This window comes from Dendrobates tinctorius, unplaced genomic scaffold (genome assembly GCF_039654945.1).
Source record: "Dendrobates tinctorius isolate UK_male_01 unplaced genomic scaffold, ASM3965494v1 ptg000159l, whole genome shotgun sequence".
Lineage (NCBI taxonomy): Eukaryota > Metazoa > Chordata > Amphibia > Anura > Dendrobatidae > Dendrobates > Dendrobates tinctorius.
In genome coordinates this window covers 6983804-7000834 of record NW_027361826.1, presented here as the reverse complement: position 1 = coordinate 7000834, position 17031 = coordinate 6983804, and the positions used below count along the sequence as shown (strand labels likewise).

Below are 17031 nucleotides of genomic sequence, written 5' to 3'. Positions count from 1 at the left end.
GGATCAGATTTTCCTTTACACACCCTTAGACTTGAATGAGCGAGTCTCAGCCAAAACTCGGGATAAAAGCAGCGCATTCTACAATATTTTTCTTCGGATTGAGAAAAATCATCTGAACAGCCCTATTGAATAACACGAGTCAGTGTTCTGTCCGACAGGTCTGCTTTATACTCTCATCTGAATGTGCCCTTATTCACAGCTGTAAACTGGCTGTGTCACTTCGAGTCCCAACAGCGGTTTCTGTTGTGCGATACATGTCCCCGTGCAGCCCCAGCTACTTGTACTGAACTGTGCGGAGGAACGTTAGTCTATAATTCTACAACAAATACAGTGTGTGAGACCACCAAGATTCATTACAATGCATTTGGAGTTTACACCTACAATTACAAAATAAAAATGTAAAAGACGACAAAAAAAAACAACACACTTTAAAATAAGCACTATTGTATTCAAAATTTATATAGAAATAAAACTATTAAAAATGCACCATCGGCAGGCAATATACACAAATGTCATATTCAATTAAGAAAAACCCCAAAACTCATGAGGTTTGACTGGTAATTTTGCTACTCGGGGAGAGATTGCTAGTAGAAATTACATTTTATAAATCTAACATTGAACTTTTATATACAAATAAATAATTGAACTTTATGGAATGAAGCTAAAGGTCTGCTGAAGTGAATGGGGAGAATGGTCCCAATAAGATGAAAGACTCCTGGAGCCGAGGTGGGATTAGGAGAGGAGCATTATCAATATTCTGGACGATGAACGTACTCCGTCGTGGGCCGATTCTGGATCATTTGGGTTTCCTTTCCGCATATTTCATTCATTTCCTTCGTCCACTCAAGCTCTTCATTTCCTCCAGCTCCTTATCCTTTAGATGGGATTCTGCTGTAGCCTCGGAGAGCTATTGATGTAGAAAATGGGAGAAAGATGAAACATATTGCATATTACAGCCTTCACATGCACAGGCTCACCCACCGTCCCACATTACTATAGAAGTGCTTCATGAACTTACTGACACAGCCATAGATCAGGATATTGCATGCAACCAAAGGTCGAATTATAAAGTCAACCATTGCACGGATCATACACTTATGCAACCATTTCCTCTACTACACGCTTACAGGCCACGGTGACAACTCGTTCTCGAATGCCGCTGCTGAAAGTGTCACTTCCATATACCTGATCTCCCTTGTTACCTGAGCACTTTCCAATCAGAAATGGATGTGTGCAACCGAGATGTATTACTGATGTACCATGAAGAGTAGGTAACACTTGTCAATGTTTCTCATAATAGAGAAAGAGAAAAAAACTTTATAAAAGGTAAAATAAAAATGTAACTGCTAACCATACTCTTCTAAGCAGGGAAAGGAAACCGTGAGCACAGTGCTTCCTCCATGTAACGGGGCATGACATTTTTAGAAGTACAAGTTATAAAAATAGAGTTCTAGACTGTGGGGCGTGGCTATGTAGTGGCTGAGAGAGGACGCATTCAGGGAGAGCTCCTCACATCCTGACATTGATCCGGTCAGTGGACTCGTGGTGCCGCGGCATACCTGCCGATATTGGACCCACTGGACTGTGGAACACGCCTGGACCCCCACGGGAGGCCGAATCTCGGCGGGCAGATAGCGGTAAAGGCCGGGGCAGCCGACAGGGCTTGCACGAGGCGGCGGCCATTTTCAGAAGCGCGCGCTCTGTCTGTGAGAGATGCGGCGCTGGCTCCCCCCTCTCAGCGCTGACAGGACGGTGAGCACATATCCTGTGGATCTGAAAGGGAGAAGCGGTGAGTGCTCTGGAAGATTGGGCCCCGCACTCCCCTTTAAGTCACCCAGCTAGTCGCTGTTATTACTCCAGGGTCCTCTGGACCCATCCCTGGCTGCTGTCTCTGTGGGCACTGTGGATCCCTCCCCAGTCATAAGGCCTCTCGGTCACTCCCTAGAGCCTGGATTTATCCTCCTGTGTGGCCCTTCTGCTCTGTGCTGGCCCTAGGACACTTGCTATTATTATATTACAGCACTGCTGTGCTCATAACTTGGACCTGAGAGTCCCCTGGACATACCATTTCTGTTACCCGGCTGTGCCATATTGCTATTGAAAATGAACCGCTCCAAGGGGGCAGGAGCAGCTGAAAAATTGAGAGAGTTTGCTAGACCTGACCATTCTGACACTACGCGGTCCCTCAGAAATAACCCCTCACAGGCTCAACTTAAAAACAGTCCCTCTGAGGGTGAAGAGGAGAGTGAGCAGGAGAAATTAACCCTCAAGCAAGCATTTGAACAACTGATGCAGGCCATCTCCTTAACTAGGACATCGCTGACAGGGAAAATAGAGGACGTGTATACCGAGGTGGGGCGTCTTCGACAAGATATGCAGGCCATGAGAGGGTGTATTACGGAGGTGGAGTCAAGGGTGTCCAAGGTAGAGGACACCATTGCACCCATGGAAGCCAAGCTTACGAAAGCGGCGGGCTCGGTGAACGCATGGAGGCAAAAAGCAGATGACCTGGAGAATAGAATGCGTCGGAATAACATCCGAGTTATTGGTCTGCCGGAACGTTCGGAAGGTCAACATCTGGAACAATTTCTGGAAGATTGGCACAAAACCTCTTTGGGAAATGATTTCTCCCCAACATTTGCTGTGGAAAGGGCTCATAGGGTTCCTACAAGACCTCTTCCTCCTGGAGCCCCACCTAGACCTTATTTGGCACGCCTTCTCAATTGCAGGGACAGGGATGCGTTTCTACGTCTAGCTCAACAAAAAAGTCCCATCAAGTTCAACAATGCCACGATCTCAATTTTTCCGGATTTCTCCATGGAACTTCAGAAAGAACGAGCACAATTCATGGAAATAAAGAAGCGGCTCCGGGGGAGAGGAATATCGTGTACTCCATGATCTATCCGGCCAGGCTCCGGGTGGTCCACGAGGGTTCTTCTATATTTTTTACAGATCCAGCGGAGGCGGCTGAGTGGTTGCGGTCCCACAGCGGGTCTGCTGCGAAGGAATCCTAACGTCTCTACTGTTAATCAAAATTCTTTTTATTGATGGTTTGAGTGGAGCTTTTTCCACGGACGTCCGGATTACCAACAATACCGGACACTGAGCTCAGTGATGGTATCCCTGTGTTTATTTCGTGATGGGAGAGCAGGACTTTGCTCCCGTATTGTTTTTCCATTTTGAGGTTTTTTTTTTATAGTGGTTTTATTTGTTTTCTAGGTATAATTCGCAGCCAGCAGCAATTTCAGTTTGTGGGTAGTGTCTCTAAATTTTACCCAGGTACTGATGTAGGCCATATCCAGTGGAGTAAATATGGGGTCTGAGATGATATGTATGACATGGAATGTGAGAGGTATAAAAACCGCCCAGAAAAAGATCAAAGTCTTCTCGCAGATCACATTGTGGCCTTGGTGGAGACGCATCTGACCAGGGATACAGCTCGGTGCGTTCAGAAGCCTTGGGTACAATGGTCTGTTCATGCATTTCATACTAGTTACTCGAGAGGAGTTTCACTGTTGGTGCATAGAGATGTTAGATGGGAAGCCAGGGAGACCCGGAGGGATCCTGAGGGTCATTTTGTCTTCGTATATGCATCGATAAATACCAGAGTTCTAGACTGTATAATCAGTTGATGATGGAAAGAAAGAACCCCAGATGTCACTCGTAGGTTGTTCATGGCATGTTTTTATACAATCATCAGGAATACCAGTCAAGATTCCACATTTAATATTGGGTCTGCAAGCCCTCATTCCATTATTTTCTATTTGTGTTCTACTTTGCTTTTCCAATTCCCAGGTGTCTATATTGTGCTGGGTCCTCAGTTACTCCTATTATAAAGATAATATATTTAAAAAAAATAAACACACCACTATCACACATTTTAACCAATCCGCATATAATATATATGGCTAGCTGACAACAAAATAGACGTCAGCTATGTTATTAAACTGGAAATCCTGATCATTGCGATCGTTAGGGATCCTCAGAATGAAAAGATTGCAGTGCTAAATAATGAGTGGGATGGCGCTACAGCTCCCTGCAGTCAGTGGATAGAAACAGTATAAAACTTTGAAGGTGGGCAATGCTAGACTTGCTCTGTTGCCCCTTCATAATCAGGAATAGTGACGTCTCTAAGGTTCGACCACCACTGATCAGAAGGTGTTGACATATTCCAGTTGTAAACCATCAATTTATGATTACAGAAGATCTTTACAAATAGTAAAAGAAGAGCGTTATAAACTTTGTTACAAACCTTGGCAATGATTCAACAGGACTGGCGATCTTCACACCGATCCTGATGAGTGGGTTTGGTGGAGTGCGAGGCTCAGGTTATCATCTATCCTATGGATAGGTGATAACGGTTTTTTTTTTTTTTTTTTTTAACACCAGCAAAAAGTTGCATCCACACTTATACAGGTGTCAGAGATTATATCACTTTAGACCATTAGTTACCATGTCCAAAAGCAACTCTACTTTCAGACGAAGCAAGTTATTCTCCTCCTCCAACTGCAGATTCCTCTTCTGAAGATGTTGGACTGACTTCTGTGATCCGGTACCCCCTGATTCTATCAGAAGAATGTAGTGTTATATCGAATCCAACAGAAAACAAACTGATTACATTTATCTCCTATTCACACCACTAGAATTTTACGATATTGAGCACTTTTTCCCCCCTTTGTTATGCACAAGCAAGCCAACGTCTAAATTCTACTACTGGACAAAAACCCTCAAGATGACACCGTAGACGGCCATGGATCAGCAGTACTCCAAATCCATTTCTAATTCCTCTAATCCGGCCAGAGTTCTCAGTCTTTTGGCTGATGAATTATTCAACCAAACAAACTAGAATGGCACCCATATGTAAGAAATCGGAGAAACTGATTGAATTTGACTTTTATAATAACCAAAATGTAACAATATAATTCTATAATAGATGATTTTAAGTAAAATAATGTAATGATTCCGAACTGCAACCCTTAAAGACTGGGTGATTTTTCTTTTGGTATGTTTGTCTCCCCTCACCCCTGCTTTAAAAATACATGACTTCTTTAATTTTCCGTTAACACAGACAAGTTAAGTCCCCGGACTACCTCTCTCGGACAGGAAGGTAGGTCACAGTCCCGACGTTGTTCCGAAGTCAGAGTTCCCATGCAGTGCGACGACCTGTGAATGCTCCCGCACCTCGGCTATTGTATCATCCTGCCGTGGCAGAGCGCGGTAGTGCAGGAAGATCAACACATTGGTCTGCACGGTGGACTCGTCAGGACCCCAGATTAGGCGATTAAATTTCATTCCTTATTTTAACACTTTTTGTGTGACTATAGGTGCATCATACATTGAGGAGGACCATCATACATTTTAGGGGCTACTGTGGGGGCCCTCAAAATATGGGAACCAATATACAACTTGGGTACTAATGTGGGAAACGTCAAAATGTGAGGACATCATACCCTGCCGCAGGGGAGGCAGCGGCCCCCGCCACACTCCACCCCTGCCGCAGGGGAGGCAGCGGGCCCAACATACTCTGTACAGGCAGTGGGCTCAGTGCTGAGATATCCGCTGGATGAGGAGTTTGTGCTGGTTGGGAATAGATGGAGACGGTGCTGGAAATATGAGAAGTCAAATGTGTCTTTGTTTTAATCTCTGCAGCAGAATCCTGGCTGGAGAAGTTGTCGTGTTGGTCTGGGACAGATGGAAAAGACGGGAAAAGTGAACAACTCCATAAGTCCATCAGAAAGAATGTCAGCTGTAAGTCACTATACTGTGTATATCTGTACTGCAATCTCCTATCTGTTCTGCAGAGCTGGTATCTACCACTATATGATCACCATATGGCTGTAATATCAGTGTTGATCTTTGTATAGTGATTTATTTTTAGTAATAGCATAGTCTTCGGCTGATGTTCCCCTATGCCCACCAGAGCATCATTAGCCACTAGGGCATCAGTGATGAAGACACATGAGCTACAGGTAAAGAATGGAGAGGACGACTTTACCAGGGTTAATAAGGTAATTCCAGAAGAGTTCTCAAGGTTCACTCTCATGGTTTGTACAAATATGAGCCAAAACATTGCCTGCACTCTAATAATGCACTTACCAGTAATCCACTGGCCATTTTCAAACTTCAGACTTTGCCCTGCAATACTGATACTGGGGGCCCCATAATCCAAACCAAGCTCCACCTCCTTTGTCGTACGGTCCAGCTAGAAGAGAAAAAAAAAAAAAAAAAAAAAAAGGATGAGATAGGAAATCTAAGTAATCATGGAATAAATAATAGTGTATCTAGTGCAAAGAGTAATTCATGGAGTAATTAATTCCTTCCTGACATGCCTATTCTCCGTGTTTGTTTTTTCCTCCCTTTGTTCTAAGATCCATAACGTATTTTTCCATCCCCATAGGGCTTGTTTTTTTGCGAGACGAGTTGTACTTTTGAAATGACACCATTCATTTTATCATGTGAATCAATTAAAAAAAGGTAATAAAAAAAAAAAAGTCAAGTGCAGCAAAATTGTGACTTTTTTTTCAAAGTGTATTTAGTGTTCATTATACAGTACCGCTTGTGTCACCATTTTCTGAGACTCCATAAAATTTTCATCTTTCGGTCGATGGGGCAGCGTGAGGGTATTTTTTAGGGGTAGACAATGTTCTGGTCACCTGTTATTGCATTTTTACAATGTTACGACGGCCAAAAAAACCATTATTGTGGCGTTTAGATTTTTTTTTCTCATTAAGCTGTTTATCCATCAGGTTACTTTTATCTTTTGATAGGTCAGAATTTTATGGATGTAACATCACAAGTGTATTTTTTATTTTCTTTATTTTTAATGGGGGGAAAAGGAGACTATTTGAACTTGGATTTTTTTTATATTTGTAATAATTTTGTCACTTCTCACTTTATTCATTCCCTTTGGCAACTTGAACTTGCAATCATCCGACAGTTTGAGCTATATAAAGAAATACTACAGTATTGCCCCCTATGAAGAACTGTCCTGACTGGCACAGGGGTCTTCAGCAGACCCCCCACGGTCATCATAACCCATTAAAGCCCAGCGACAGTGTCATGGGGGCGCCTATGGGCACGTAGAATGACGCTCCCACATGCGGTAAATGTGTCCATCTAGAAGTGGGAAACAGAACGCACAAATTGGGAGATACCCTAAGGAGGGAGAATGTTGATAACGCTCACCTGGTGGAGGGGTGACCGGCACAACTCCTATGTAGGCATTAAGAAAAGTAGCTGCTCCTGCCCCATGGCTGGTGTATGAATCCTCCGTGAGATACTGGGTCCAGTTGGATGAACACGTAGGTGGGCTGCACTGCAGGAGTGAATTCTTCAGAAATCATGAGGAAAAGGCTTTTTATTCACAACATGTTTCAATGTCGTTCCTGGAGTCTTTTTCAAGTGAAAAAAACCAAACTTTTTTTCACTTGAAAAAGACGGCGGTACGGCATTGATATTCGTTGAAAATAAAAAAAAAACAAAAAAAAAAAACCTTTTACTCATCACCATTTCTGAAGAATTGATTTAGTCCAGCAGCGCAGCCCACCTACGTGCTCATTCAACTGGATCCCATGCTGTAAGGGTCACTGTCAGAGATTGACAGTGGCATTTAATAGGTTAACGGCGGCGGAGCTTTGCTGCACACGCTACTGACAGACGAAGACTGAATAACACAGCTATCATGATGGGAAAAGTGGGCTAGTCAGGTAGCCGACATATGATGTAACTATGTCATATGTTGGTAAGGGGTTAATGACATCCTTACAAAGCCCTTTCCCACCCTGCGCAGTAAAACAATGTGCAGAGTCGTTAAAAACAGCAAGTTTTTTTTTTTAAAGCCACCTTCTTTCACGTGACAGTGCCTACCTTTGGAGCAGATTACACTTCCTTTTTTCTCATTAATAGTTTTTCAGTAGAAAAAAACCCTCCTCATATAAAAAGCAAAAATAATTAACATTGAAATAAATTGGAAAAGTCTTTCAAACTTTCTTAGCATTTGAAAATGATGTCTTCACATGACCGATGATTTTCTTGAAGCAGAAAACACTCACTGAATCACAAACTTCATTTCTTGCTATCCAGAAGCATTCCGTTAATATTCTCTTTGTCATCTACTATAACTAAATTAAAGTTTTTGTAAAAATAGGCAACTCTGCAGCACAGCCCCCCCCACACTGACTGCCAGAGATGAGCCGACAGCTGCCCAACAATCACACTCCGCTCCAGCACATCTCTGCAGTGAGGAGAGCAGACGTTCGTCGCTGCTATTGTGGGGGCGTGATCTTCTTTCCCCAGTGTGTTGCGGCTTATGATTGGTCAGTGTCAGAAAGCGAAAAGTACACGCCTCCAGTGAAATCTCTCTGGTAACGCCCACAGGGACTTTAGAGAATGTTAACTGTTGGGGTGTCAAACACTGACTGGCTGCTAATATCTCGCAAAAGAGAGACAAAAACAATAAAAAAAATCTCATTCTGCTCTGCAGCAGCCATTACATCATGTGTCCAGTTCAACATGAAACATTTGGTGAAAGGTCATCTTTAATTGCTTGGTATTTTGGAAACCTGAAGCTTTTAAAGACCACTCAAAAGCTTAAATGTATGAACAACAAATGAATAAGCTAAATAACATTTTGAGAGCATTACCGAACTGACCAAAACTCAAAGGCTCTCCCAAAGGATTAATTACTAAATGCATAGATACATAGGAGTACAAGCCAAAGTGTAAAGGAAATATCTTTATTTAAACTTTTAAAAGGAGAGTATCAGATATAGGCAAAAACCACACATAAATATCCTTCCTGAATAATCAAAGTCATGAATCATGATAAAAACACAAAAGAATATAGCAGTGGAGTCAGTATGGTGAACCACACTTCCCAGAAATATATATAATTGGATAGAAAAACAGTGGAACAAAGTCCTTTTAAGGGTATATGTTTCCACGGTCAGGAATGGCTCAGGATTTGACGCAGGTGAAATCTGCATCTGAGGTCAGTGGCAGGTCACCTGCGTTTTTGATGCGTTTTTCCCCATGATTTGTTTTGTCATTTGAAATAAAGCTAATTGAAAGTTGGCTTCTGGGAAGGAAAACAAAGGACTTCCTGTTTGCAGATATACCTTCCACGTGCCCCTGACATATGCCATATGGCAGCATACGCTTACTATAAAACACCAGTTGATGAATTCTATACTTAGTAAATTAGCTTTGTAAATATATTGTATGATTTCTCTTGTTCCAATTCCAAAATGCAACCTACAAATTCAGAGCAGCAGTCTCACAGTTCAGATTTTAGAGCCGAAATTTCCCCACATTTCTGCTTGTCTGCACAAAGTCCAAGCTTCTTATGTGCTCTGCTGCTGTAATCTGATGTAAGGACTAATACTCCCAGTGTATTATATGAGCTCAGATAAAATGTTAATCTCATTACAAGCTTAACCCCTTCATGACCGGAGGGGTTTTCGGTTTTGGGTTTTCGTTTTTCTCTCCCATTCTCAGAGCCATAACTTTTTTTTATTTTTCCCTTAATATGGCCATGTGAGGGCTTGGTTTTTGTGGAACAACACCATTGGTTTTCACATATCATGTACTAGAAAACTGTAAAAAAAAATTCCAAACTTTGATAAAAATATAAACAAAAAAAAAAAAGCGCCATTTTCCGATACCCGTAACATGTCCATTTTTCGTGATTTGGGGCTGAGTAAGGGCTTATTTTTTGCACCCCGAGCTGGTGTTTTTAATGATACCATTTTGGTGCAGATACGATCTTTTGATCACCCGTTTTTGCATTTTAATGCAATGTCACGGCAACAAAAAAAAAAAAACGTAGTTCTGGCGCTTTGACTTTTTTCTCACTATGATGTTTAACGATCAGGTTAATCCTTTTTTTGTATTGATGGATCGGGCAACTCTGAATGCGACGATACCTAATATGTTTATGTTTGATTTTTTTTTTGTTTTATTTTTAATGGGGCGAAAGGAAGGTGATTTGAACATTTATTATTTTTTTTTTTTTACTTTTGACACGCTTCAATAGCCTCCATGAGAGACTAGAAGCTGCCAAAACCCGATCTGCTCTGCTCCATACAGGCGATGACCAGTTTGCCTCCATGTACTAGAATTACTTGCTATGAGCACCAACCACCGGGTAGCGCTCACAGCAAGCCAGCAGTGACAACCATAGAGGTCTCCAGGAGACCTCTGGTTGTCATGCCAACAAACCGGTGACCCTCGATCACGTGACGGAAGTCACCGGTGGGTGGATTTCCTGCCCGATGGCTGGAAGCACGAGTTAAATGCCGCTGTCAGCGTTTTGACAGCGGCATTTAACGGGTTAATAGCCATGGACAGATCGCAGTTCAAAACAACCGGAGCCAACATCAAATGGAGGGAGCCCAACATCTGCGTACTATTATGCCTGACGTCAGAAAGGGGTTAAAGGGAATCTGTCACCAGGTTTTTACTACCCCATCTGAGAGCAGCATAATGTAAGGGCATGGACCAAGATTCCAGCAATGTGTCACTTACTGGGCTGCTTGCTGTAGTTTTGATACAAACACTATTGTCTGCTACAGATCTAGCAGTTCTCTAAACGCCGAGCTCTCTATAACCCCGCCCAAACCACTGATTGGCAGTGTTCTGTTTACACTGAGCATAGGCAGAAAGCTGCCAGTGGTGGGGGCGGAGTTACATGGAGCTCATTAATATGGAGGACTACATGGCAACAGATTTACTAGTCCTGTTACAAGAATATCCTGCTGATCAAACTGATTTTACCAAAAGTACAGCAAGCAGCCAGTGAGTGATACATCGCAGGAATCAGGGTCTCTGTCTCGACATTATGCTGCTCTCAGATTAGGTGGCAAAAACCTGGTGACAGATTCCCTTTAAACAGAAAACTGAACCATTAAGGCCGGGTCTTAATTTTGATGATCATCTTATATCATTATTAAAATGAAACTGCATCTAATCTGTTGTCCAACCCTTCCAAAACAGGTATGTATGTGTTCAGCTGATCTCAACATCCAATGATCGCACTTTTAAGCTCACGACTAGAAATGTAACATGACTGCAGGCAAAACACCCATCTTGGGTTGAGTCTGAAACAGCAAGTAAACAGGTTTAAATGAGAGACTAGAGGAAAAAAAAAAAAGTGATCCAGCTTGAGACGGAGGCAGCTGCAATTTTACAACTTAAAAATATGTTGGTTCTTCAAAAATCTCTTATAGCAAACACCAAGCACACCAGTGAGGAGGATCAACGCGTTTCAACTAAAAAATGTCTGTCATGATTTTTTTTAGTTGAAACGCGTTGATCCTCCTCACTGGTGTGCTTGGTGTTTGCTATAACCCCTTAATGACCGCCGATACGCCTTTTAACGGCGGTAATTGAGTGTACTAAAACCACAGCGCCGTTAATTCACAGCGCTGTGGAGAAAGTATATAGCGCCCCCCAGTGTCGGATCTTCTCCGGGGTCTCAGCTGCCAGGGGTAGCCGAGACCCCAGAGAACATGAATCGGTCGGTTTTTACTGACCCCGCTTTTGCGATCGCCGTTATTAACCCTATAACGGCGACCACAAAAAAAAAAAAAAAAAAAAGGCTGTGATTATGCATTAAATTTCTCTTTCCTCTGATGTGATCGCACATCAGAGGAGTGAGAAATAGGGTCCCCGATCACCCCCGGTACCTCTCCGTGGTCCTCACTTCCCTCCTGGTGGTCCCGCCGGCGTCCTCCGATGGGCGCCGCCATCTTGAAAATGGCGGGCGCATACACAGTGCGCCCGCCGGGAATCTGCCGGCTCCGGCTGGCAGATTCCATTCATTATTTTGATCACTATGATAAACGATCATAGTGATCAAAATAAAAAAAATAGTACATAACCCCCCCCCCCGTTTATCACCCCCTTATATAGGCAAACATAATGAAATAAAGAAAATATTTTTTTTTGTAAATTTTGTTGTAAAAATGAGAAATCGCTGGTCGACTTTTATCCCTTATAACTTCCTAACAAAAAAAAATGTTGCTTCCAAAATTGTGCTGATGTAAAGTAAACATGTGGGAAATGTTATTTATTAAGAAATTTGTGTGACACATCTCTCTGATTTAAAGGCATAAAAATTTAAAGTTTTAAAATTGCAAAATTTTCGCCATATTTCTGTTTTTTTCATAAAAAGACTTATCGAAGAAATTTTATCACTAACATGAAGTACAATATGTCACGAAAAAACACTCAGAATCAGCGGGATCCATTAAAGCGTTCCAGAGTTATAACCTCATAAAGGGACAGTGGCCAGAATTGTAAAAATTGGCCCGGTCATTAAGCTGCAAACTGACTCTGTCACTAAGGGGATAAGAGATTTTTAAAGAACCAACATATTTTTAAGTTGTCCAATAAAGCTTTGTAAAATTGCAGCCGCCTACATCTCAAACTGGATCAATTTTTTTTTTCCTCTTCTTCCTAATTGATGTGGATGCTCGCCACAGTCCGTGCTGGGCGTTGGCAGGCTTGGGGATTGCATTGCAGACAGGTAAGCTGACACTTTCTTTACTTATCCTAAATGTGGGACAGAACCAAAATCTGCGTAAAGCCCCTGATGGTGCAGTAATCCTATGTTGACTCCATTTAGACCTACATGACTACCATACCTATTTATTTTGGCACATGGACTAAATAAAAACATCGCCATAAAAAGAAAAATATAACACATACTGCGTGCAAGTTGGAAAGCGATGCCGATTTTCTAGCTGGCGTTTTCTTCGGACTAAAGGTGTTTCCAAATAGAGGCATCTTGCCTATTTTCCAGGTGGATTCCAGAGCGGAGCAGCTAGGCCTACAGTGTGTATACTCTCCTACAAAAAGAAAGAGGGAAAACCCGCACTGATTAATGCCATCGACCCTCAGTTTAGAGGTTGTACAGGCTAATGTCATGGTGCTCCTCCGGCAGATGTCAGATCCTCCAACAATCATGACGGCTGCACCACAGAGACAGGTAATAATGCAAGAAATAAAAAAGGACAGGACAATGGGCTAGCACGCTTCATCAGTTAGGGTATGTTCACACGTGGCTTTTTTTTTTTTTTTTTAAGTTTTTTCTTTTTTTCTGCAGCAAAAAAAATTGTTGTTTTAAAGTACCAGCAAAGCCATTTTGATTTCAAGAATCTCACGCACATGCCTGTGCTTTTTTTCTTTGCATTTTTTTTTTTAATCAGCAGCATGTCAATTCTTACAGTGTTTTTGCAGTATTCTTCACCCATTCTAATGAATGGGAAAAAATGAAAACGCAACGATTTTCCTGCAGGAAAAAAAAAACCCTGCAAAAATGCCACGCGTGAACATACTGAAGAGGTCTTGGTGTACACAGGGGTCAATGCACAGTCATGCTTCAATTAAACTCTCTCCATAGGCTTTAGGGCACATAGAGGGTGGGCTATAATCTCTATCAGCTCTGGATGGTTACGTCTCCAAAAGCAGCTACTGCAGGAAAAGGGCATTGCCAGCTTACCGAGGGGGTCCCAGTCATTGGCATTGCCCGGCCTTAGGGTACATTTCTGCAGTCACTATGTGACCGCAGACTTTTGAATCCTCACAGAGTGCAGTGAGGACGCTATTGCCGGTACTTGAACACAATGCATGCGATCTGCACACATGCGGTCACACACCGACTAGACTTTTTTGGCCTAACTCAATGCTTGTCATTGGATATAGAGAGTTCTATTTCCTATAATGCAAAGTGACTGTCCAATGTGTTCCCACCGGTTATGTATTTCTGTCATATCTAGCCGCAGCCAATAGCAGTTCATGATCCACATCCATGGCCTTGTTCTCTATCACTTTTCCATGTTCCAGTCATTCCCTATGGCACAGTCCACTGAGATCACCAGATCCTCATCTATCCTGTTCCTATAGAATGCATGGCATCAGTCATGGTCCCCTCGCCGTACCTTACCATGAGGGCAGGGTGCCTCTAGGCCAGTCTGTCACTGTTATGTGCTGATGCAAGTAGCCCCTCTAACATGCACGGTCCCAGTAATTAACAAGTGCTTTAAGAAATTATGATGATTTAACATCTACATCCCGGCAGACGGCTAACCATGATGTGCACACGACCTAAGGCTGAGTGCAGACGTACTTTTTGGACCTGTGGATTTTTCCACGCAGAATGGAAGAAATCCGCAGGTTAAATGACCTGCATTTTTCCTGCGGATTTCTTCCATTTTACATGCAGTTTTCATGCGGTTTTCCACTGCGGTCTACCCCCTGCGGATTTGGTGACAGGGGAGGTGGAAAACCGCACAAAAGAAGTAACATGCTGCGGATTTTGTACCGCAGGAAAACCGCACGAAAAAATCTGCAGCGTCTGCACAGCTTTTTTTTTTTTACATTGATTTAAAGGCTACTGTACATCACAATTTAGAAATGCAACGTTTCTGCGCGGTAAAATCCGCTGCAGAACCGCTGCAAATCTGCATCGTGTGCACACAGCGTAAAGCCTTATTATTCAGACCTCGGATTGTTCTTGCATGTAAAGACCCAGGCCAATGTTCTTCAGTGTTTAGGATAAGATTTCTATCACTGTCTCAGTTTTTACCATCAGATTTTCACTCTAAAAAAAATTTATTACAAAGCTTCTCCTACCCATTAGGACTTGTGCACACGTTGAGTTTTTGCATTTTTTGGTGCATAAACCGTGTTATACCACCAGCAAAATTACTGACATAGCTGAAATCTCATTCTGCTTTTATTTGAATCATCAGGGCCCCACAGAATAACACGAGCGCTGTCACAACAGCAGTGAGCAGCTGTGCGATCTTTACGGTGGCGTACATGAGCCCCTCCAATGTTCGGTACGGGCAGTAGACGGGCCCAATGCATTTGTCACACCACAACTCTGGGAGCAGGGCCGCCATCAGGGAATTACTGCCCTGACTGGCATATGGGGCCCGGTGGGCAGAGGGGGCCCGCATCGGGCCTGGTCCCTTCTGCTCACCGGGCACATACCGGCAGGTAAACCGGGCCCTCGGCGCTGCGGGAGCAGCTAAACATTATTGACATGCGGGCCCGTCAATAGTTAGCTGCCACTGCGTCAGCTGCAGCACGCACCTCGCCGGCGTCTGACGTCAGTGTCAGTCGCCGGCCAGAGCGTGCTGCAGCGTGGAGGGATAGAGCTTCGCCCGTCCCTAGAGTGCGGGCCAGGTAAGAAATTGTTTTTGTTTTGTTTTTTTTGACAGCGGCGATCCGGGGGGCCCAGGGGCAGAATGCTGGACTGAGGCAGAATGCTGGAGACTGGGGCAGAATGGAGATACGGGGCATGATTGGAGACAGATCGCACAGGATCATGGGGCAGGATGGATACAATGGAGATAATATGGGGAAGAATGGATACTCATGAGGGCGGGATGGGAGAACATATGGCTACAGCCAGGAATGAGACACACGGGTTCAGGATGGGGGATATTATTACCATAGGGGCTAATTAAGGGATATTATTACTGCAGTGATGTATTTAATTTTTTGAGTATACTGTTTTAAATGGGGGGGTGGTCCTGTTACTGTGCAGAGCGACACTATGTCGCCTTTTTTTCTTCATGTGGTGTAACGTAGAAGTTGGGAAAAAATAAGTAATGTGTTCTGCAAGCTGTGCTCTAGATAACTGTGTTATTTCCTGCAGAGACGAGTTCTAGCTGGAAGACGTGATGGCGATCTGTGCTGGATGAATGAAAAGCAAGGATGAAGGACTTCACCTAGAGACATCACTGGTGAGTCAGTGTGTTACCTGTACCCTGACACTATACACTGTATACTATATACAGCGGTCCTGTGTATAATGTCACCAGTGATCACTGTTACCTGTACATTATATACAGAGCTCCTGTGTATAATGTCATTGATCACTATATTACCTGTACACAGACGCTGCATACTAAATACAGATCTCCTGTGTATAATGCCAATTATGGTGATAGTATTATGTTTTTTTTATTAATGATCAGTATTGTAGTATTCAGTCACCATGTGGTGGTAATATGTGGTCTGGTCATGGAGTGGTGGTATTTGTCCCTTGTATGTGCTATTTGGTCACTTTGTGGTGGTAATATGTGGTCTGGTCATGGTGCGGTGGTATTTGTTCCTTGTATGTGATATTATTCGGTCACTATGGTAGTAATATGTTGTCTGGTCATGGAGTGGCGGTATTTGTCCCTTGTATGTGATATTATTGGTCATTTTAAAAATTGAAAAATAAATAAGAATATACCTAAAGTGTATTGCATATTCTAACAAATATTTAATAGGTTACAGTAGAGTACTGCCTGGCCAAAAGAGTCTACCCTGTTATGGTGGCGGCTTAAAAAAATCTTTTGTCCAAAGCAAAAGCTGCCGGCTATGTGTGTGATCTGGTGATGGGAACTGTTAATGTGTGACTGGTGAGAAGTGTTTTTCCAAGAGAGAGCGGTGGGACTGTGGACAGTTTGAGGGTGGACGGTGGAGCCTGGGCGGAGTCTCAAGGGGGCCCCAAAAATTTTGCCAGTATTGGGCCCCGAAATTCCTAGTGGCAGCCCTGCCTGAAATACTGCTCTTTTCTTACTTGTGATCCTCTTTCTACACCAATGCACAGCAGTGACTGACTGACAGACGGCACAGCGCTGACCGCTCTCCTACACGCGGAGCTCCAGCCCATTACCTGCCTCCCGCTCCCGACGTACTCCTAGAGTAGACACCGGACCGTATAGTGAGCGTTACCAACAAGCCAGATCGCGCATGCGCGCACACCACTGGACCCAACGACTGCGGCTAGGAGGGGGTGCAAATATTAGAAACACTAAATACAACTAAACAATGCTAAATTCTGTCCCTTATAAACCAGTTATTCTCTTAATAAATCTGTACCATTATTGCTTATGTGCTTAGAATTGAAATAAAACTATAGATATATAAAAGCTTGACCCCCCCTCCTTGAACGAATGGTTTAACCCCAAGCGTTCGTTGCTATAACAACATTTACGGGGTTTAACTGCCTCGCTGTTCGGACCATAC

The 17031-nt window shown here is 43.2% G+C and overlaps 1 protein-coding gene across 3 annotated transcripts; it reads right to left on the bottom strand.

Moving 5' to 3' along the window:
• Positions 1–427: 427 nt before the first annotated feature.
• Positions 428–16811, bottom strand: CBY1 (chibby 1, beta catenin antagonist). Of its 3 annotated transcripts, XR_012220773.1 has the most exons (6): positions 16679–16811; positions 12709–12848; positions 6097–6202; positions 4453–4565; positions 4253–4341; positions 428–907 (listed from the first exon to the last, which is right to left on the bottom strand). XR_012220773.1 is itself a non-coding variant. In XM_073549462.1 (5 exons), exons 2-5 carry the CDS (start codon positions 12784–12786, stop codon positions 827–829), a joined length of 378 nt encoding a protein of 125 aa, XP_073405563.1. In that variant the 5' UTR covers positions 12787–12848; positions 16679–16811; the 3' UTR covers positions 428–826. The 3 variants fall into 3 exon arrangements, 2 of the variants coding, with proteins under 2 accessions (XP_073405563.1, XP_073405564.1); XM_073549462.1 differs by lacking the exon at positions 4253–4341; XM_073549463.1 differs by lacking the exon at positions 4253–4341 and having other exon boundaries at positions 16583–16732.
• Between the last annotated feature and the right edge of the window lie 220 nt (positions 16812–17031).

Excerpts from the sequence above, each read along its gene's own strand:
- CBY1 (XM_073549462.1), bottom strand. The coding sequence starts at position 12,786 with ATGCCTCTATTTGGAAACACCTTTAGTCCGAAGAAAACGCCAGCTAGA. Across the intron at positions 4,566-6,096 it reads AAATGGCCAGTGGATTACTG|AATCAGGGGGTACCGGATCA; the intron begins GTAAGTGCATTA and ends TTCTTCTGATAG. Across the intron at positions 908-4,452 it reads TAGAGTTGCTTTTGGACATG|CTCTCCGAGGCTACAGCAGA; the intron begins GTAACTAATGGT and ends CTACATCAATAG.